This window comes from Guillardia theta (genome assembly GCF_000315625.1).
Source record: "Guillardia theta CCMP2712 unplaced genomic scaffold GUITHscaffold_16, whole genome shotgun sequence".
Classification (NCBI taxonomy): domain Eukaryota; class Cryptophyceae; order Pyrenomonadales; family Geminigeraceae; genus Guillardia; species Guillardia theta.
In genome coordinates this window covers 314,146-334,132 of record NW_005434658.1, presented here as the reverse complement: position 1 = coordinate 334,132, position 19,987 = coordinate 314,146, and the positions used below count along the sequence as shown (strand labels likewise).

Sequence of the window (19,987 nt, the reverse complement as noted above, 5' to 3'; positions counted from 1 at the left end):
TGGCCTTGTCGTGCAGTGTAAAGATGGTTTTGTTTTGATTTGTTCCTTCAAACCTTTTCGCTTGGAGGAAGCGATAAAAACTCTTTATCGAAGGAACAAAGTATTTTCATGTCAAGGCGACTGATTCAGACAGCGCTTGGAAGAGTAACCGATTATTGTTACAGATTCAAACAAAGCCTCTGCCTTGCAGCCAGCACAGCGGCAGTCGAGGTCAAGGGTGGTTCAGATGAGTTTGACCTGGAGACACAATGAAAGGACTAGGAGTGAACACAGGTAATGAGAAGATGGACAAAGGAGGCCTGAAGGAGGAGAGGACCGGAGGGAACGTGAAGAAGCGCCTCGCTCCCTTCACAGCATCGTTACTGGCCTGCGCATATCCAGCCCGGAAGGGGGTGCTAGTATGAGGGGTGGTTTTACCGTCGACGAGAGGTAGGAAGTGGGGAGGGTCCATGTAAGTCCGAGGACGTGGAGGGGAGGTATTGTCAATTGTACCTACCCTCCATTATCCCATTCAGTTTTAGGAAAATGAGGGGTACTATTAGCTCAATGACCAGTGGGACCCACCCGATTCGGGCACGGTTGTGAAAATCCTGATTGGCACGTTTCGAAAATATTTATCAAATTACTGATGTAAATTTGAAATATAAAGTAAAGTCCACCCATTCTAAAACTTCTTTTAAAAATCTCGATTTCAGGCTTCTTCACCATCGTGCTGAGCAACCTTTTTGTGATGACGTAATTTGACTAAAACAAAGTTACCTTATTTACTACACTTCTATCTTGCGGTTTAAAAACTCAGCTAATCTATTTGATATTCATCTCCGTAAGCTAAATTTGTTTTGCACACGCCGGACGGAAATGGGAATACAACGAAAGCAATATAATGCCATGATGCGGGCGTTAGTTGTGGCATGAGAGACGAAATGGCACACGTCGATCGAGAGATCATATGAATTTGTCGCCCGTGCTCATGATGCTTGAACGACCAGAACGTACTGGATTTCCTCGTGGTACTAACTTCCATCGTACCCGATGATTGATTCGATACACCAACCTGAAACTGTTGGGCATGACAGCGAAAGGGAAAACTCGCTGCAGGCTAAGATCAGCATACCAGAAGATTTCGAGAAGATCCTTTGTGATCTCAGAAATCCGAAGTTTTACCTGCATAACCCAACATTCAAGCAGCTGCTCAGGGTCCCTGCAGAGTACGTGGTAGACCGGACCATGGCCATGTACTCCAACGTAAACCTCATGGCAGCTCTCATCCTCTCGGGAGTCACCAGTGTCTCGCTGACTCCGGTAGACGTCTCGAGCATCAGTGCAGACAAGAGGACGCTTGCCAACTGCTTCAACCTGCTGGCCGAGCTGTGCATGACGATCAACGCTCTCAACGTGATGTTCACCACCTACATCCTGCTGGCTATCGCTGCGGAGATGCCCTCGACACTTTATGGGATCCTGAGCAAGTCCGAGGGGTTGACCATGATTTATTTCGTCTCGACGTTTTTGAGCTGTGTGCTGCTTGTTGCGCTTGGGGTGCTGGCACAATGGCTGCGCGATGATGCCTGGGCGGCCTGGACGGCAACGATTGCGACGGGAGCCATCTTCTTGACGACTGTGCTTCATTTCGGCTACACAATGAGCGTTCTCATGCCGATCCAGTACAGTGGGTGGGGCATGTTTTCGACATTGGGCCTCTTCTGGGGGAAGGAGGCGAAGGCAGAAGCAGCACGACAGGGCAGAATCATCGCGTCCGAGGCCGAGAGCCACCTTCACGTAAAGAAAGATCACAGGGAAGGGGTAAGGGACGAGAAGCTCGATGAAGTCGTCGCAGATCTCACCAAGCTGCTGCATCGAGCTCTGCCGGAAGCAGCGGAGGAGAGAATCAGCCACATCTCCCAGCAGATGGCGAACGAGGGGCTGGTAGTTGTGGTGCTTGCGAATGCTGCGCGCAAGGACGCGAAGCTGATCTATCAGGTGCTGGGAGGAGATGACGTGAACTTCGAGCTGCGGCGCGGGGAGCGGCTGGCAGTGATCAACGAGTTGTTGGAACAAGACATTTAGGAGGTGGTAGCCTTCGCAATATATGTTCAAGGGAAAGTCGTGAGTACAACCGATCTTTTCAATAAACATTTTGAGAGTGAGAATTTAACATATCTGTCCAGTGAAAGGAGCGCAAGTCAACGATCCATCAAGCTTGCAGGGTCGATTGAGGCGAAATTCCAGATCCTGTTTCAAACAGAAAGAGAATCATTAAACTCCAATTCTATTCCACCTCAAAGGTGCAATGCTCCCGGAGACGAGAGATATGAATTAGATGAAAGAAAAATTGAACACAACTCACTAGATTCAGATAAACTCGAACAAAGTCTAGCAGACAAAGGACCATCATACCCTGAGGGTAAGGGTGTGAGTAAAAACACCACATGACTGCTAGCACTTTGTCTTACCGATGCCAAACTCTCGATGGCAGCTTGGAATGCAGAGTGAGGCACTTTGAGTTCATCCACTCGGTAATACATTGGGAATGAGACAATGAAGTATATCCTATGGGCACAAGCTTGTCACATCGAGCGACAGAAATACCACATGTTATCACACCCGTAGAACGCTGAGCCAAGTATCCACGCCATGTGTCGGTCTGCAAAGGAGTAGCAGGAAAATCTGAATCGTGGGTCATGAGCAGGAGCAAAATAATCCAAGCAGCTGTCACCCCGAAATAGTCAAGGCTTCCATGAATGCCGTGATATATGACATGGTGAATATGAGCAGCATGAGGTAAATGGTTCTTGCAAAGCTGTTTTCGTACGTCGAGACAGCTTTTCTAATTGCCATGTTTGACAGGGCATGATAAAACGTGAAGTAGAAATGCGTAGCAAAGAACATGGGAATGGGAACTCCGTTCACATCCCAGCTCTTCATCGTGTAGGATGCTTTCAGAACGTTGTAGAAGTAGTGTGTGTACCTGTTGTGCAGCAAGTCAACGATCAGCCTCTTGCAAGAGTAAGTGGTGTCACCAGTAGTTGCCAATGAATCCAAAGATAAAGATCCATACGTTGGCTTTGAAGGAATGTCTCTCCAGGAGAGGACGGCCGTCATCCGCCGTGATCTTGGGAAACAAGACGGGTTGCAGGAGGAGGGGAAGCATAAGCCCGCCGCACACTAGAAAGTAGTCCTTCCTATCGAAATCGTCGTACAGACGCAGAGCGATGATGATACCAAAGCAAGATATCCAGAAACATCCATAGACCAAGAACCACAACTCACAGGCCCTCTTCGACTTCGACGTCTTTGGTGCTAGCCAGTAGCCACTCCCAGTCCTCTTGAGCATGAGGCTGATTGAAAACAAGGAAACTAACAGCGTTGCTATGATTTTTCCTATGCTTCTCAATGCAGGGTCCGATGCTACAAACTGCAAAATCTGAGGAAGAATCAGACCGGAAGAATCAGACCGCGGTTGTCTGTAATAGTTCTTTCTCCATCCAACCTCTTCTCTCAACATTCCTTCTTCCTCTTCCTCATCCCATTCCCCACTGCTGCATATCGTTATCACACATAACCAGCATCAAGAGAATCTTCAGTTGATTCCTCCCTCCTGCCTCCACAGCAACTTCCTTACCTCCATCGGCGAAGCCATTGCGGATTCCTCCTGGTCCTGCTGCCCCCGCCTCGTTTTTACCGAACTAATTTTGAGCTTCTTAACAATAAACACTGCCTTTTACATTTTATTATATAATATTTGAGGCAGGCCTGTATTATTGTTTCTTGTAACCAACATGTTCGTGCGGTATGAGGGACCAACCCATCCACCCAGCCCTCGTCCCCACTCAAGCCCGATTGCTCACGAAGAGCCAACGAGCCATGGGCCGTTCGGCGCGGGCACTGGGGATGGCGGCAGCTGCGCTGGGAGCACTGGGGTTGTTGATGATCATCGCAGGTGAGGCATGTCAGAACTTGAGAAATTTCTATCATCTCCTGTCTGTGCTGTTATCCTATCTCTTGTGTGTGCTGTCTGTGTTGTTTGTATGTGCGAGGAATGTCCTTCCTGCCAGCAGCCCTCCTAGAACTTCTGATGCTCCATGGTGTTTGCTGTCCTTATGTGTCAGCAAGCAGCGCAGGATGTGGACTGTGAAGAAATCGTCCAATGATGTGATCCCTTTTGCATGCTTTGCAACATTGATGCTATGGTGTTGTGCACTTCTCTATTTTTTGTCAGTTTCTGGACCTGCTGCGTTGTCACCATGCACCTACAGGCTTGTCCCATTACGGGAACAGGCAGAGGAGCACGCAATTGCTTCAGAAGGCAGTGATGAAGAAGCAAATCAAGCTTGCCAAAGGACAGAAGCTCGACCAGGAATACGAGGTTGAAGGAACCATGGCGACCAACACCGATGCAGCACCGGAGTCTGTCCCTCTGTCCTTCGAGCTACCCGTTGAGCTGCCGGATCATGGAGAGCCAGCACAGCCCAATGTTATCACCATTGGACCAAGACCGCTCAAGGTTCCCGTATGCAAGGAGTGCATCGAGCAAGAGAAGAAGATCAAGGTCGTCCTGTCGGCATTGCCTTCAGCGATGTTTTGACTTGTTTGTCTGCCAGAAACTGGAACACAAGCTTGAGAAGGACAACGACAAGGCTAAGGACATTCAGGAGCAGCAGGTTGGATCCACTTCAACTATCCTCTTGCATTGTTTGCCTTGCACTCGTTCCGAGTGCTGAAGCTTGATTTCGAACTTGCTTGATGGTCTTGCGCAGAGGGAAATGGTGGACAAGTATGACAGAAAGATGCAAACGGTCATCCAGAAGATCAAGGACAGGATCTTCAAGAAGGGACAGCAGTACAAGGAGATCGTGTCCCACCTCAAGACGAAGACTGGTCCTGAGGGCCCTCCTGGTCGCCCTGGCATTCCAGGAGAGGACGGTGCTCCTGGCAAGGTAATTTTCTTTCATGCAGCACAGGGGGGTTGTACTTATTTCCCTCCCTCCAGCCTGGAAATCCTGGACCTCAGGGCCCTCCTGGACCAAAGGGCATCCCGGTGAGTCGAGGAGACCACAGTGGAGAAGCTATGAGCTGGACCTGAGCTGACGAGTTCCGCTACGTAGGGTCCAAAAGGGCGTCAGGGACCGCAGGGCCCCCAGGGAGATGAAGGAATGCATGGACCTGCTGGGCCTGAGGTAAGAGGCAGACGATGCTCCTCCTCATGCAAGGCACAGCTGACGATCTGCTCACAGGGACCTCCTGGCGACGAGGGCCCCCAGGGACCCAAGGGACCTCCTGGACCCCTCGGCGAGTCTGTTAGCAGGCTCTGCTCGGCCATGGAAGGAAAGATGTACCGCGGTATCTGCTTCAAGGGTGCTCTCCTCGAAGAGAACGCGGACAACGTGCCTGGTTGGACCTCAAGGGGAGGGGGTATGCAAGGTAGAGGCTGACGTCATCGCAGAGAACTGCAATGCTTTCACCCCGGACATGAGGTTCACTGAGAGTGACGCCACTGCCCTGATGTCTCTGTTTGCTGGTGACTCGCTCTTGACGAGATTTGTCGCTGTTGACGTGAAGTTGCAGATCGTCCCACTTGGGATGAGATCAACAAGAATGCATATGGCGGACTCTGCGGCAACTTCAAAGCTTTCATGTCCTTCGAGCAGCACGACGCACCCGTGGGAGTCTGGCTTAACCAGAACAGTTTCATCTACAATCCCAGCAACTTTCAGAGACCAAGATGCCAGGTGAAATCATGTTTTCCGCACCGGGAAATGTATTGACATGATTGTTTTCAGCTCTATGGTGATAAGACGAGCATGGCAGTTTATGCTTGTCAGTTGTGATAAGCAAGCCTTTTTGCATGTTGCTGTCGGTATAAACAATCAAACATTTGCAAGAACCGCGCTCGAGGGGGACGGGGATTTGTGTTCTAAATTTATCAAGATTCTACATCGCATGAGCTAATTTGCTCATCAAATTTTCAAATCACTCTAGAAATCGAAGAGAGCGTCAGCCAGCATGAGACCACCTGCATCAGGGTAAGAACAAGCCAACCTCTCCCAGCGGCACTTACCAAGCATCGCTCCAGCAGCCATCACGTTTGACTCGTCCATCATACCAAAGAATTGGCGCTTGGGGCGAATCTTCCTCCTCTGCAACCTCCCGATTGTGACATTGGTGTTGGGTACGATGCCCTCTACCAGGGAGAACACCTTTTCGTTGACATCGAAGGCCTGAGACGACGAGAGCTGAGGAACCTGACCGAAACCTGCAGACCTCAAGTTCGACTTGAGTCGGCTGAGAAACTCGGGGTAAGTCTGGAAGGGCTGGGCATTGTAAGCACGGATGAAGGCGTTGGTCATGGCCCCGCCGATCTTGAACTTCTCAACGTCACCATCCGACGAGGTCTGGTCGTCCTGGCAGCCCGAAAACAGCTGGACGTCTCCGCAAGAGTGGGAAGGGTTCTCGTCCTCCAACCATCGGTTGTGCTTCCATGTGAACGGGAGATCCAGGCCTGTCCCCGAGTGACAGCAATCCATCACAGCGGTCAGCCGGACACCGCTGGGGAGAGGGAAGACCAGGTTGTTCCACAGTTCATCGTCCACGATCTGCTGCATGTCGCAGGGAACAATGGTCTCGTTGTATCCATCAGACTCCATCCCGCTGTCGTCCCGCTGCTGAGAGCCGTGACCGCTGAAGTGAAAGAACAAGACGTCCCCTAGCCCTGCTCCAGCTACCAGCCATTGACAAGCCCGCAGGATTTCGTTCCTTGTTGGCATCGCATCGCCTCTTCCGTCGTCTGTCAGGATCACCATCTCCTCTCGGCGAAATCCCTCCTTTCGGAGCAGCTGCTGCATGTTTTCCACGTCATTGATGCAACCCCGCAACGCATTGCGAGTCCCTGCATAGTTGATCCCGATCAGAAGAGCTTTCTTCCTGCCGCTGCTGTGTATCAGAGTATTCACCGGCTGCGTGACGGCCTGCGAGTAGCCTACGGTACCGTTGTTGTTGTACATCTGGAAGTTGGAGAAGTTGGTAGGCTTCCACTGAGCTGAGAGAGACTGAAGCTGGTGTGCATTGGGCTGGGCCCCCAACCCACTTATTGCCGTCCCGCAGTTGGGGCAGAAGCGCGCGTTCGCTTCCACTACGCTCCCGCACGACCCGCACGAGTTGTTGGCTGGGCTCTGGCCGTAGTACCCCTGCTGGGCCTGAGCCGGAGGCTCCCACTGGGTGGTCTGGTTGTTGTGGTTCACGTAGAAGTAACGCCTGATGGAAGGGTCGAACTTCTTCTCCCACCCAGCCGGCAGACACTCCGTCCCAGCAGGCGCCTGTGCGTACCCTGCTGCAGGATGCTGCGCAATATTCCCCGTGTTGTTGTGGACATTCTGAACGTATCCGGTATGATGCCCATGATGCCCATGGTGCACTTGATGCTTTCCAGCAATCTTGCCATCCCCGTCGATATCAACTCCGGTTACCTTCTCAAGCTTGTTTATAAGTTTCTTCATGTCTTGGAGGTGGTCCTGGAAATGAGATTACAATGCATGTAAAATACAAGCTATGCTCTCAAAAACTTTGCTGTTGTACAAGCGTGTCCATACTCATTCCGACCCTATCTCGTGTAAACTCATTTGCATTCGAAATCTCCGAAATGTAGAGGGGGTTTCAATGACTAGATTGGCATACGGCAGCATGCGGCATGAGAGACAAGAACAGCATGAGGACGAGGCGGGAGATCAGTGGGCTGCAAGGTGGCAGGGGAGGTGGTTGGGGGATGTGAATCGTTGGAAAACAGGACGTAGCAACAAGGGAATCAAGGGGGTGGGAGGCAACAAACGGTGGTGGGGCGACGTAGTATGATCGGAGAAGGAAGCCATGGCAGGTAGGAACAGCATGGCCGCTATCGGACAAGCGAAGCCATGAACCCACTCTCAAGCAGTATCCTGCCATTGTGGATGAGGTGTAGGGAGCTGTGTAGGGAGAAAATTCCAGATCTGAGGGGTAGGGTGAATGAAATCATGTTCCTGTAAAATAAAAATGTTGAAATTGTTGAAAAGAATTTCAACATTTTTCTCAAATTCTCTCATATTTGTGAGTCGTGCTGAATTTCCCCAGGTGGGGGAGATCGGACGGAATGGACTGAATTGATTCAAATTGACCTGTATCAGATTTGAATCGATTTAGTCACAACTGAGACCACCCTGTTTATGTGTGTTTCATAGGATTATCACTGAGGGTCTTGGAACTTTGAGTTTGAAATTATTTCTCATAATATATTATATTTTCAAAATAAATTTGGTCAAAATTTACATATATTTGAGATAAGATCCAAATATCGGTTTTGCTCTGCCACTCCACAAAGGATCCAGATTTCGATACAACAATGCTGAAGGCGCTAACTATCGTGGCGGCACTGGCGGCATGCAGAGGAGAAGGCGGCCTCTCTCTCCCTGCATCCTCGTCCCTCAGCCCCTATGCACGTTCCTCCCCCCTCCTGGTCGCGCAGGCTCAGCAGGGCGGTGCGCTGGCGAACCGCCTACGAGGAGGATCGGGATTTGTTGAGAAACACACAGGTAGAGTACAAGATCGCAACATTTTCATGGATGTGAACAAGATGATCTTATGGAGAGTCCTGTCTATTATCATGATTATGATTTCCTCTTCTTCCCACCCTCTCCCCTCCCTGCTATACTCTGCGCTGCTTCCTGTAGAGGCTGGCGGTTTTCCAGTGAGCGTGTACCCAATGCATACATGTCCTTCGCTTTTGATTCTAACGATCGTTCGGACAGGAATCACTTTCCCGGAGACCGTCAAGGCAGGTTCAAAGCTCCTAAAGGTTCTGCTTGCTCTTGCTGGTCCGGCATGCTCATCTCACTTTGCTTGCAGTTCATTGGAGCTGGCGAGAGGAAGAAGGCTATCCTGGGGCCCGTTGCTGTGAATGTGTACGCGGTGGGGATGTACGTTGACTCCGACGCTGCAAAGGTGGAGAGAGGAGAGGAGAGGAGAGGAGAGGAGAGGAGAGGAGAGGAGAGGAGAGGAGAGGAGAAGAAGAGAGGAGAGCACAGCAAATAGAACGAGAAGGGAGGTTGTTGAAGGGGGGGAATGGGGAAGTGGAGGGTTGGAAAAGGAGGGACAGGAGGTTCAGAGCAGTCTATGAGTAGGACAGGGAGAGACGAGTCTGCGTCTGTTGACTCAGTGCTTCAGGCGGCGGCTCCCAAGGACGAGAAGTCTGCGAATAAGGCCCTCCTAGAGGGCTCGTACCCTAAAGCGCTCAAGATCGTCATGGCTCGAACCGGTTCCAACCAGTCCCTCCTCCCTCCTCCCTCCTCCCTCCTCCCTCCTCCCTCCTCTCTCCTTGCCTCCTCTGCCAGTCCTCCACCGCCACCGCTGCCACCACCTTCTCCTCCTCCTCCTCTTCGTTTCTGCTAGGCGCCCTCATGTCTTTGCTCGTTACACGTGTACTTGCTGTCGAGTCATTGGAATCCTTCTTCTTGTCCCCCTCTCCCCTCTCCCCTCCCTCGCTCCCCTTCTCCTCCTTACCTTCTCCACTAGTTGGAGCTGAGAAGATCGGAAATGCGCTTGCGGAGTCTCTTGAGCCCAGGTAGCTGCGAGCTGGGAGGCTGGTGGGAGTCGCCTGGGCTCTGAACTCACCGCAGGGTCAAGGGGACAGATGCGCCGTTGGATGCGTTCAAGAGGTGAAACATCAAAGTCGCCTCTCCTTCTTCCGTGCTGCACATGCGTACCTTCTCCTCCTCCTCCTCCTCCTCCTCCTCCTCCTCCTCCTCCTCCTCCTCCTCCTCCTCCTCCTCCTCCTCCTCCTCCTCCTCCTCCTCCTCCTCTATTTCCATGTCTTCCTTTTCCTCTTCCGCTTCCCTCTTGCAGGGTGTTTGTTCATGCTTCCTCTGCTCCGTTCTCAAGAGTCCTCGCAGCTTCTTCGGCTCGATGAGCAAGTTGGAGACGAACAATGAGATCGACTTCATCCAGATGGGAAGTGACCTCCAGGTTGGCAAATGGAGGAAGGAAGAGGGGTCCGTGGGAGAGGAAAAGCAGGGGGTGGTAGAGGGCGGTGAAGCTGAGATGGGTTGGTGCAGGTTTCAGCTCTTGGACAGAAGAAAACATTTTCGTCAGCTCCTCTTTGCAAGGCTATGTTTGACATTTACCTGGTGAGGAGGGGGGAGGGACTAGAGAAAAGAGCGGGGGATAGGAGGAGGAGGAGGAGGAGCAGCAGCAGCAGCAGCAGCAGCAGCAGGAATCCTTCTTCTCACTCACTAGCTCACAGGGTGAGTCTCCAGTTTCTGTTCATGCCAAAGAGGTATATGAAGATGTTCGCTTCCCCTCTCCTCCCCTCCTCTCCTCCCTCCTACCCTACTTCTATCCCCGCTTCCATCTATCTGCCTGAACCTTCCGGTAGTCTATGGTCGCAGGTCTGCTCAAGATGTGCGGGAAGTGAGCAGGTCAAATTTCGATCGCCAGCTAAGCCCCAGCTCAGCCGTGTTTCTCGCCTGACGAGCCCAGCACCGGGGGGAGGGGGAGAAGGCAAAGAACCAACGATCTCGAACCGTGTGGTCGGCAACGAGAGATCAGCGTCTAAGAATACATTGACACCTTCATTCACGTTAGTTATGTCGTTCCCCTCCCCCATCCCCATCCCCTCCCTCCCTCCTCTTCCCCGTGCCCCATCATCATCGCTCCATCCAATCTGGAACTGCTGAGAGCCCTGCAATGGCGTTGGATCAGGGCAAGGGGTCAAGAGTTGGGTAGCAGGAGGGGAGAAGCAAGGAGGAGGCGGAAGGAGCTTACCGACGTCATAGGCTAGTCCATGCCGGTAGTCGTAGAATAGTTCGTCCCCGCTAGTAATCGCCTGCGACCAGCCTGTTGGATTCCTTTCCCTGCCTGTCTTGCCACTTCCCCATCTCCTTCTCTGCCCACTGTCACTCCTCCCGCTCTCTTTCTCCCGCTCTCTTCCTGACCCTCCCTCCCTCCCTCCTTACCTCCTTGGCGTACACTCCGATGCGATGCTCCCCGTTGACCAGCATGATCTTGCAACTTCACGGTCGCAGGTTAGACGGGGACACACGTGGCAGGAGCAGGGACGTACTAGCAGTTAGGATGGCTGCTGTGGTTTGCAAACCTGGTCTTGTTTCCCTTCCTCGATGCATCGACTACTGTGCTCTACAAGGAATCAAGGAGATGAAACATGGGTCCTCCTCCGAAACTCTCCCCTCGCACAAAGATCCCTCCTCCCTCCTCCCTCCTCCCTCCTCCCCTCTATGAATGCTCCTCCAAAACATTCTGCCCATCTTGATCCTCCCTCTTGTTCTACCACGCTCACCTTCCCTCTGCCAGTCTCCCCTCCACCTCCTCTCCTTACCTCGTTGAGGTTGAACAGGTAGCTGTACCGCATCTTGTCGTAGATGTACCCCCTCCTGTCCGCCTCCTCGTGCGATATCAACTCCCCTGCACACAGTCCCTTCAGCCCTCAGCCTCTCACGCTCCTAACGACCCATGTATTCGTAGATGAACTCGTCCTTCTCAAGGTCGTCGGAGGAGAACAGGCCCCAGCCAGACACGTCGCTGATTCCCATGCGCAGCCGAGCATGCCGCTGCAAGAATGGTCAGCCCCCGGCAGCTCCAGCAAGAGCAGCAGAGTACTCGTTGAAGCAGGTTGGTATTGCAGCACTCGCCAATGCTCGAGCTCGAGCCGCATTTCACCGGCGAGTCCTCCTGCTCGCTGCTCGTGTCCGCTACCCTCCTTGCATGCGAGCTCCTTGGGGGCCCGAAGAAGTTCTGAAGCTGGTACCATCTGTGTCAAGGGAGGAGGCAGGAGAGAGGAGGACGGAGGAGCTGAGGCAAGAGGGAGCGAGATCGCCTTTCACATGCAGGCAGGGGAACAGAGGAGACAAATGAAGAAAAGCAGGAAAACTGAGCACCTGGCTCGCTCCGCACAGGCACGAATCTGGATCACACTCCCTGTTGGCTGCGTAGCACGGGCAGGCGCTCGTTCTACACCTCTTGTTCTCCCTCTTGCACTGACAACCTGCGCAAGGCAGCCACGTCACAACCTCTCAGCCCCTTCTGCTCGCCCGTACCCGGGAAGCGATAAACACAGTCGGCATGGCAACTGCACTGCTTCTCGCAGAAATTTCCGGCTTCGATGCAGGAGCACTGCCGAGAAATATGCTCAGATGCTCGAAACTCTCCCAGCCTCCCTCCCTCCTCAGAATTGCTGTAGGAATCTCACCTGATCTGGCAGGCAGGGTTTCCCCTGGTTTCCGCACTCGCAGGGTGTGAAGGGAGGCTGACAAGGTAGGACGAGTCAGTGAGGAGACAGAACAGGAGGTAGCAGCCAGGAGGGGAAGCAGCAACAAGGTGCGAGAGAAGCAGGGGAGAGCAATTCCACAGGTGCCAGAAGGGAAGCAACGAGGGCGGAAGTGGAAACCTGGAGTCCGGAGAGCGTCCGACGTTTCTTGTAGGTGATGGTGTTCATTCTCGCCTGTACTGGCATTCAGCAGCGGCAGCTCGACATCTCCTGGTCACCCAATACCTTCTGTATCTTCCTCCTCTTCTCGTGCGTCAAGCCTGCGTTGTAAACCTCGCTCCTGACGTCGTCGTCGTAGACGACGTTCGAGAGCCGGTTCTTGAAATCTGGAGAAGTTTTATCCTGTTGCTTTACGTCCTCTTCCTGATCAGTCCCTGCTGCTGCCATCGCCTCCGCTGGCGCCTGGTGTACCACTGGCTGATCGTTGTTGTCACTCGACCTTGACAGCGCAAGTTTGTGCAACATTTCCAGCCAGCCCTGTAGCGAGAGTTGGACATGTCAGAGGGAGAGCAAGACACTGCCTCGATCTGTCTACCTGGTCCTTCATGAAGCGATAAATCTCCCTTTCCTTCCACTCTTCCCCGAGAAGCCTCGAGGCGGTCTGAAAGTCGTTCCCACAGATCCGCATAACTGTCTCGAGCGCTAGCTCCCTCTTCTTGTCGATTCTATTCGCTTCATCATGGGGTGATGCATCTGCTCCCTCGCTCTTTCCTATTTCCCCTGCTCCCCTTCTATCTAAGTTGCTGTCAACGACCCCTGCGTCTCGATGCTCGGCATTTCCACCATTCACTCCTTCTTCCTCCCATGTCCCATCACTTCGCGAGATGACCGTCGGTCTCGCCTGTTTTCATGACATGTTACCCACAATATGTTCACTGCCTGAAGCCTTACCATGGGCATGGGCTGGGCTATTCCATGGGCGTTACAATCGTAACGAAAGCAGCGCCTGAACCCATTCAGCATCAGTGTTTGTCAGGCACAGAGTAGTGCTTCGACCTGCAGAACAACGTTCTGTACGTATCTTCGCCTATGGGGCCCTGAAGCAAGCCAAAGTCACCGCCGGCGACTAGAATGTCGTTCCTGTCCAACGCGAGGGCACAACAAACAACAACATACTTGGTTTTGATCCTCGGTCACAACTTTGTCCACCTGCTCCTTCTTCAAGATATCTTTTTCATCCATGATCTCCTGTCATGACAGTCAAGCCGACACACCAGAGAGCTCCTGCTGACAACCTTAATGGTCCACACGTGAAAATTCGCTGCGATGCTGGGGCGACCTCGCCTTTTCGAATGACCCTTAGGCTCTTTCTTCTGCTCTTGTGGACGGGATTCATGCGCACAATCCAGCAGATCGTCAGCAGGTATCTGTTGCTGATGTTGCAGCTCAGGTCTATCAGAATGGCTGAGCTTGTCACTGCAAGCGGAAAATCTCTCCTCCCCCCCAAGACGCGTGTGAACGTTCACATCCTGTCAAGCTGATGAACATTTGCTTCCTGGGTAGATTCACAAGGCTAACCTCATTCTCCACAGTGAAAGAGACTTTCACCACAGCATTATCGCTCACTTTCATCTCCGGTTCTTGCTCACTGAAACCTTGCTCGCCCCGATTCTCCTCACTTTTCTACTCAAGACACATTCAGCCGTCAACGGCTCAGGAAAAGTCAATCTAAGCATACAACCTCAATGTCGTTCAAGACATCACAGAGCTCGACAAGGGTCTCATGACTTTCACCAAACCTGCCATTGTGATTACACAAGGGATCTCAACAAATGAGCAAACTCCACACTTCTTGAAGATTGAGTCGATCAACTTTCGAAAGCAAACTCTAAGGAAGATATCAGAAACTTCACAACCATTCCACAAGAAAACCTTCTGGGATCCACTAGAACATCCACATCGCTGTACTTGCTCGTGTCGGCAAGTATTGATTCATACCTGCACAAACTGTTCAGGGACGACAGTGGAACAACAGGCAGGGCACCCTCGCTCGAAGAACTCCAAGGGTCCTTCATCCTGCTCTCCGAAATATGGGAGAGATCGCAAGACTGGGTCATCGTCCACAAACCTGAGATTCAGCATGCCATCAACCATCCACTTTGTTCTCAGTGCTCAGTATGTTACTGACATGTTACGAGCTAGGGTGGTCCACGAACGGTAGCAGGGGTAAGCAGGCACTCTAGGCATGTTGAACACCTACGGATCCATCAACACGGCTTGCAACAAGGAAGCGAACAATCACAGGCTTCTCAATCTTTTCTATAGAGTTCACTCTGAAAGTGACTATCCGTCGTTTTGGCTGGGGCTTTCCCCACTGCACCGCAAGGTGTTTATTGCCCCTTTCCTGCATGGTCGAGGCATTGGTCTGCCTTACAGCGCGGCTACTCTCGTCTTCAGTGCTGCCATCGTCCATGACCTCCAGGACAGCCAGGTCTTTCTTTTCTTGAAGCTTTACAAGGTTTGCCTGCCGGTGTTCTAGCTGTTTCGTAAGGACCTCCCGATTCTTGTCGAATTCAGCCTGCAAAAAACATTGTCATGCAGGCATTGGGGGTGGGAGGCAGCGAACAAGTCTTGAACATCCTGATACACTCAAGAGCAGGTGTACACCATAATGTAATGCATGAATCATATGCTTCGCACGGGCCTGTGCGAGCTCTTGCGATATGTGACACAATGAACCAAAGGTTGTCACCCGCAGAATCATGCATGTCAGAGCGACAAAGTTGTTGTTTTGATCGTGCCATGACAAAAGCGCATGGATTTGGTTGTTATGCTAGTCACATTGAAAGCAAGTGATGGGGTGAACAGACCGAAAGCGACCCGAGCATGACCTGTGCCCTGATTGAAGTCGATCTATTGGTGAGGATAGCGGAGAGCAGGATGATGGTATGGAAAACAGCGACATTGTGAGATTCTTGTGGAATTGTGATGCCATGGACTGTTACCTGCAGGTCTCTCGTCCTTTCCTCCTGGATCGCCCGCCATGCTGTGGCGGCGAAAGCCCGCATGGCCAGGATCAGGGTTGAGATGCAAAGGGGGGTAAGGGTCCTCTGAAACGCAAGTAGGACAGGTAGGGTTATATTCAACCGGGTACTATTAGATTCAAAAAGTCTTTGAGGAGGGGTCAACAAAAAGATGTTGTGTAAAATGGGGGTAGGGTACATACCCCTTCCCCTCATATTGCCCCAAGTCTTTATTAAGTCCAAACCCTTCAAGTAAAACTAACCCGTGGTATCCATTACCGGTACTTTAGAGCGCAAGTACCCCATCAGTCGACTGGTCGATGTAGTACCCCACTACCTGACTGAAAAGAGCAGGTAACAGTAGTGGTGGTGCTATTGAGGACAGCTGTCGCTGTTTCTATGCACATCGAGACAGTTGGATCATGGCAGGGCAAGAAAGATCAGGATGATGGAGAGCAGAGAGAGTGGTGTGAAGACGACACTAAGAAGCAAGAAGATGAAGAGGAGAGAGGGAAAGGAAAGGAGTGAAATAGGACATGGGAAGGGGAGTTAGAGAGCTGAAACGATGTCAGTGCAGTGAAGGTGATAATGGAATCGATCGCTGGGCCTGCGAATGAGGAGTTTGCCCGTCATGAGGATTCGAGCGCAGAAATATAAATAGAACAGATCGGATTTTGCGATTAGCAGGTTGGATCATGATTAAATTAGGCACGAGGACGGGTGGAAAACGTTCAAATTCGAACCATGCGAGGATATATACGTTTGGAGGTTTTAGTTTAGACTCTACTAAAACAGAGGATGATTTGTTGCAACAGTCAATTGTGGATAAGACTTGCTCGATTGTAATTCGTTGTCAGGTTGCCGGGTTTTCGCTATCATGGCGAACTTGGATGATGAAATTGCGAGTGCTCTCGGAGAGGATATCCTCAGAGCAACAGCAGAGGAAATCAACTCCCGTTGCAGGTTTTCGACATCAATCGTGAATATTATCGTTGTAAGGTTCTTTGCAGATTGCTTGACAATGAAATCAAAGCGATGAAGTCTGAAGAAACTCGCTTGAAGCACGAACAGAGCAGCACCAACGAAAGGATTAAGGAGAACACGGATAAGATCAAACTCAATAAGCAGCTTCCCTATTTAGTTGGAAATATTGTTGAGGTACATGATTTTGATATTGATTTCTGTCGGCAATCTCAACTTACCAATAATTTCTCCGGTCACAGATTTTGGAACTCCAGGAGAAAGACGAAGTCGAGGATGATGGCGCAAATGTGGATTTGGACTCTCACCGAAAGGGAAAATGTGTAGTGATCAAGACATCTACTCGCCAGACCATTTTCTTGCCGGTGGTTGGTCTGGTCGACCCTGAAAAGCTTCAGCCTGGAGACCTTGTTGGGGTGAACAAGGACAGCTATTTGATTTTGGACACGCTTCCCGCAGAGTATGATTCAAGAGTAAAAGCAATGGAGGTTGATGAGAAGCCCACGGAAGAATACAGCGATATTGGTGGACTAGACAAGCAAATTCAAGAGGTGAAGTGACTGCCTTGTCATCGCTGTCTAAGTATTCACTAACATCTATGGCGCAGTTGGTGGAGGCGCTCGTCCTGCCTCTAACACATAAAGAACGGTTTGAAGCTATTGGTATTCGTCCACCAAAAGGAGTCCTACTATACGGGCCTCCAGGAACGGGAAAGACGCTCATGGCAAGAGCATGTGCGGCCCAAACGAATGCTTGCTTCTTGAAATTGGCAGGGCCTCAGCTTGTGCAAATGTTCATCGGAGATGGTGCGAAACTTGTCAGAGATGCTTTTGCTCTGGCAAAAGAAAAGTCTGGTCCGGGGTCGAACAACTCAGGAGCTATTATTTTCATTGATGAGCTGGACGCAGTGGGCACGAAGCGCTTCGACAGTGATATTTCAGGAGACAGGTAATTTGGATTAACCTCTTCTCACATTGGCGCTGACTTTGCGAAAAGGGAAGTTCAAAGAACTATGTTGGAGTTGCTCAATCAATTGGATGGATTCAGCAGTGAGGATCGTATTAAGGTGGTCGCCGCAACGAATAGAATTGATATCCTCGATCCTGCCCTCCTCCGTTCCGGGCGTTTGGATCGCAAAATCGAATTTCCACACCCCACCGAAGAGGCCAGGGCAAGGATTCTACAGATTCATTCCAGGAAAATGAATGTTAGTGACGATGTGAACTACGAAGAGCTAGCAAGATGTACTGATGATTTCAACGGGGCACAGCTGAAGGTAAGGATGAAAGAGTCATTCCCATTTTCTACTTGAAATTTGCTGAACCCTGCTGTTTCAGGCCGTTGCTGTGGAAGCTGGTATGCTGGCACTCAGGAGAGGTGGAACCGAACTCAGACACGAAGACTATGTTGAGGGTATCGCAGTTGTGCAAGCCAAGAAGAAGACTTCCCTCAATTACTATGCCTAAGCATCGAAGATTGGTTTACGCTCTTTCAAAATTGTTTGCAATATATCCTTGTTGATTGCAACGAGCTCGCTCGCTCGCATTTGCTTCACCCCCGGGCCGCTGACCTATCGCAAGACTGATATAAGATATGTACCACTGTACAGATCTATAGATTTTACTTCGCCAAGTCACCAATACTGTGATAACTTGGCTCTTCTCAGTTATGACCGACTGACTGCCACCCGGTCACCAACCGTTGAACGGCAGTGCCCGGGGCGGCCGCCGTGAGTGGCCAATGGCCGTACCGGTACGGTAGTTGATTGAAAATTTGTTACGCGACGAGATCTGAACTTGGGCCTTTCAGACATGACGGTCGTCAGTCAGAGGTCGGAGTTGACGGTTCAATACTTTGAAGGCTCTCACCAGTGACGGTCGCAAGGTTCCGACTTCTGAGTCGCGCCGCGCGGTACATGTCATGGTCGCCGAGTCGGGCCATCCCCTACAACCGAAACATAACAAACTGAAACGCCTCTCCACCCCTATCTCTTAGTAGCAAATCACCCTACCCCTTCCCCCGCCCTTGGCTTCTTCAACATCCCCACAGGCGAAATCGACGAAACCGCAACCCGGGAGGGCAGAGGAAGGAGACGAGAAGCAAGCAGTGCAAGATGTCCCGCCAGCCTTTTCTCTCTCCCAGTAGGTCCAAGGTTCTGTCCAAGGCTTGTAGCACCGTGAGGAATCCTGCGAAGAAAGGAAGCAATGTTGGAATCGCGTGGGACGCTCGGCATTGTGCAAGATCGCCATGTCGTGGAGTGAGAGCAAATCATCGCACTCTTGTCTTTTCAAAACAAGCAACAGATTGGCACAAAGGGAGCTTGCGATACCCTGAGAAGTCTTCGATCAGACCATTCAATACTATTAACAAGGAAATCAAGGAAAACCTCCAAATGAAAAGAACCGAATCGATATCTTCCATGACCAACCAAGAGCTTCGTGGTGTTCTGGATTCTGCTCACAAGTCCTGCAAAGAGCTCAAAGAAGCAATTTGTTCCCTCACAGCAAAGATTCACTTCAGCGTGCTTGACAAAGTAGCTGTAAGTCACGATGGAAAGCTTCACTCGTTGCGACATAGTTTGGAACAGCTAAGCCGGCTTATGGTGACATTCATGCAAATTCTTCATAGCGACGACAGTCAGGCAATATTCATGCAGAAGAGCCATATAAACGCTCCGAACAGGCTAGGAGGAAACATCTTACAGATCAAAGCGAACATTGTCTCGTTGCGAACCATGGTGGACAAGATACCCTCACTGTTAGATATGAATACTGCGAAGTCCGTCAAAGCTATTGTTGACATGGGGATGGTAGAACAAATTCTTTCTTGGATCTCAGAGGTCGAAAGCAACTATCAGGTGCACCAGCCGTTGAAACCCGCGTCCAACCAAGGCACCCTCAGAAATCCAACTTTACGGCAACTAAGCAATCGATCGGACATGAGGCTGAGAACTTGCTTTGAAGAGCAGGCCAAGATCGAAGGCAAAGATCTGCTGACTGAAAAGAGCTCTCGACATGCTTGGAATCGATATCGCATGCAAGTCCACAGACCGCCTGCCATAGTTGTAAGATGAAATAAACACACATGAACTTCACTTGTCCAAGGTGATTTCGTAGACAGTGACGGTCAGACTGTGCCGTGGGAGCACTACAGATCAGACTCTGCGCCACTGATGACCTTCAAGTTCCAACTTGGGAAGCATGAACTGAAGACGGTTTCATCTCCGACGACGGTCTCCAGGACCGGGACCAGTAAATTTAGTCAACTTTCACTCGACAAAGTGCCCGACCGTCGGACACATAAACGAGGAATGGCGAACCAGGCAGGTAAGAGGGGAGCAGCAGCGGTCACGGGGGACTCAGATGAGACAGGGCATGTCAAACGTTCTGCAGTGAGATATTTTTGTGCTTCAAGATACTTTTGTATGTTATGATCTTCAAGTTTGGCCGCGCCATCTCTGATTTCGTACACATCCTTCCTTTCATGGCTGAGTGGGATCACAAACTCTCACCCTATGTGATCCATGGCAAGTTTCCCCTGCTGTGTGGACGAGATCATATGATGATGAAACAATCGTGTGCGATGTCAAACCAGGCTGACGAAGTTTCATGTCCCAGTGTCCTTCCTCTGTCTCTTCAGCCTCGTGTCGTTCGCCTGGTCAGATGAAAGATCGGATGTGGTTCTCGATGCCTGTGGACTACCGAGGAACTACTGGCCCGTTGGCCACTGCTTCAATGAC

The 19,987-nt window shown here is 51.1% G+C and overlaps 9 protein-coding genes across 9 annotated transcripts in view; 6 read left to right on the top strand and 3 right to left on the bottom strand.

Annotated features, from left to right (window-relative positions):
* Positions 1–1,032: 1,032 nt before the first annotated feature.
* On the top strand, positions 1,033–2,067 carry GUITHDRAFT_135583 (hypothetical protein; the record flags this gene model as incomplete). The annotated part of the gene is made up of 1 exon (XM_005836809.1): positions 1,033–2,067. One exon carries the CDS (start codon positions 1,033–1,035, stop codon positions 2,065–2,067), a length of 1,035 nt encoding a protein of 344 aa, XP_005836866.1.
* Positions 2,068–2,105: 38 nt separating this feature from the next.
* Positions 2,106–3,654, bottom strand: GUITHDRAFT_85507 (hypothetical protein). The gene is made up of 7 exons (XM_005836808.1): positions 3,623–3,654; positions 3,021–3,424; positions 2,717–2,968; positions 2,605–2,667; positions 2,454–2,550; positions 2,348–2,398; positions 2,106–2,232 (listed from the first exon to the last, which is right to left on the bottom strand). The coding sequence occupies exons 1-7, from the start codon at positions 3,638–3,640 to the stop codon at positions 2,152–2,154; spliced, it is 966 nt and encodes a 321-aa protein (XP_005836865.1). The 5' UTR covers positions 3,641–3,654; the 3' UTR covers positions 2,106–2,151.
* A 210-nt stretch (positions 3,655–3,864) lies between these two features.
* Positions 3,865–5,879, top strand: GUITHDRAFT_161965 (hypothetical protein; the record flags this gene model as incomplete). The annotated part of the gene is made up of 10 exons (XM_005836807.1): positions 3,865–3,940; positions 4,257–4,549; positions 4,602–4,661; positions 4,758–4,937; positions 4,991–5,038; positions 5,106–5,177; positions 5,235–5,391; positions 5,444–5,518; positions 5,566–5,729; positions 5,781–5,879. 10 exons carry the CDS (start codon positions 3,865–3,867, stop codon positions 5,826–5,828), a joined length of 1,173 nt encoding a protein of 390 aa, XP_005836864.1. The 3' UTR covers positions 5,829–5,879.
* Positions 5,880–6,116: 237 nt separating this feature from the next.
* On the bottom strand, positions 6,117–6,926 carry GUITHDRAFT_57223 (hypothetical protein; the record flags this gene model as incomplete). The annotated part of the gene is made up of 1 exon (XM_005836806.1): positions 6,117–6,926. A coding segment is annotated over one exon (810 nt), but the record flags the coding sequence as incomplete, so codon positions are not given.
* Positions 6,927–8,366: 1,440 nt separating this feature from the next.
* On the top strand, positions 8,367–10,594 carry GUITHDRAFT_161963 (hypothetical protein; the record flags this gene model as incomplete). Its single annotated transcript, XM_005836805.1, has 10 exons — positions 8,367–8,558; positions 8,775–8,821; positions 8,872–8,967; positions 9,190–9,280; positions 9,538–9,586; positions 9,642–9,680; positions 9,915–9,987; positions 10,077–10,148; positions 10,265–10,297; positions 10,397–10,594. Coding segments are annotated over 10 exons (731 nt in total), but the record flags the coding sequence as incomplete, so codon positions are not given.
* Positions 10,595–10,804: 210 nt separating this feature from the next.
* Positions 10,805–11,549, bottom strand: GUITHDRAFT_45335 (hypothetical protein; the record flags this gene model as incomplete). Its single annotated transcript, XM_005836804.1, has 5 exons — positions 10,805–10,846; positions 10,977–11,031; positions 11,084–11,157; positions 11,357–11,442; positions 11,486–11,549. Coding segments are annotated over 5 exons (321 nt in total), but the record flags the coding sequence as incomplete, so codon positions are not given.
* Positions 11,550–16,128: 4,579 nt separating this feature from the next.
* Positions 16,129–17,714, top strand: GUITHDRAFT_159396 (26S proteasome regulatory complex, ATPase RPT5; the record flags this gene model as incomplete). Its single annotated transcript, XM_005836803.1, has 6 exons — positions 16,129–16,230; positions 16,278–16,425; positions 16,491–16,799; positions 16,856–17,196; positions 17,245–17,524; positions 17,586–17,714. The coding sequence occupies exons 1-6, from the start codon at positions 16,145–16,147 to the stop codon at positions 17,712–17,714; spliced, it is 1,293 nt and encodes a 430-aa protein (XP_005836860.1). The 5' UTR covers positions 16,129–16,144.
* A 926-nt stretch (positions 17,715–18,640) lies between these two features.
* GUITHDRAFT_104276 (hypothetical protein) lies at positions 18,641–19,321 on the top strand (the record flags this gene model as incomplete). Its single annotated transcript, XM_005836802.1, has 1 exon — positions 18,641–19,321. The coding sequence occupies one exon, from the start codon at positions 18,641–18,643 to the stop codon at positions 19,319–19,321; it is 681 nt and encodes a 226-aa protein (XP_005836859.1).
* A 232-nt stretch (positions 19,322–19,553) lies between these two features.
* Positions 19,554–19,987, top strand: part of GUITHDRAFT_151321 (hypothetical protein) — a gene marked incomplete at its 3' end in the record, with an annotated part of 1,603 nt that continues 1,169 nt past the window's right edge. The window contains exons 1-2 of the mRNA XM_005836801.1: positions 19,554–19,574; positions 19,866–19,987. The exon at positions 19,866–19,987 is cut by the window's right edge and continues 36 nt beyond it. Coding sequence (XP_005836858.1) covers positions 19,559–19,574; positions 19,866–19,987 — 138 coding nt within the window. The remainder of the gene's footprint in view (positions 19,575–19,865) is intronic.

Excerpts from the sequence above, each read along its gene's own strand:
- GUITHDRAFT_85507 (XM_005836808.1), bottom strand. Across the intron at positions 2,668-2,716 it reads GAAGCCTTGACTATTTCGGG|ATTTTCCTGCTACTCCTTTG; the intron begins GTGACAGCTGCT and ends CCCACGATTCAG. Across the intron at positions 2,399-2,453 it reads CCATCGAGAGTTTGGCATCG|GGTATGATGGTCCTTTGTCT; the intron begins GTAAGACAAAGT and ends CCTTACCCTCAG.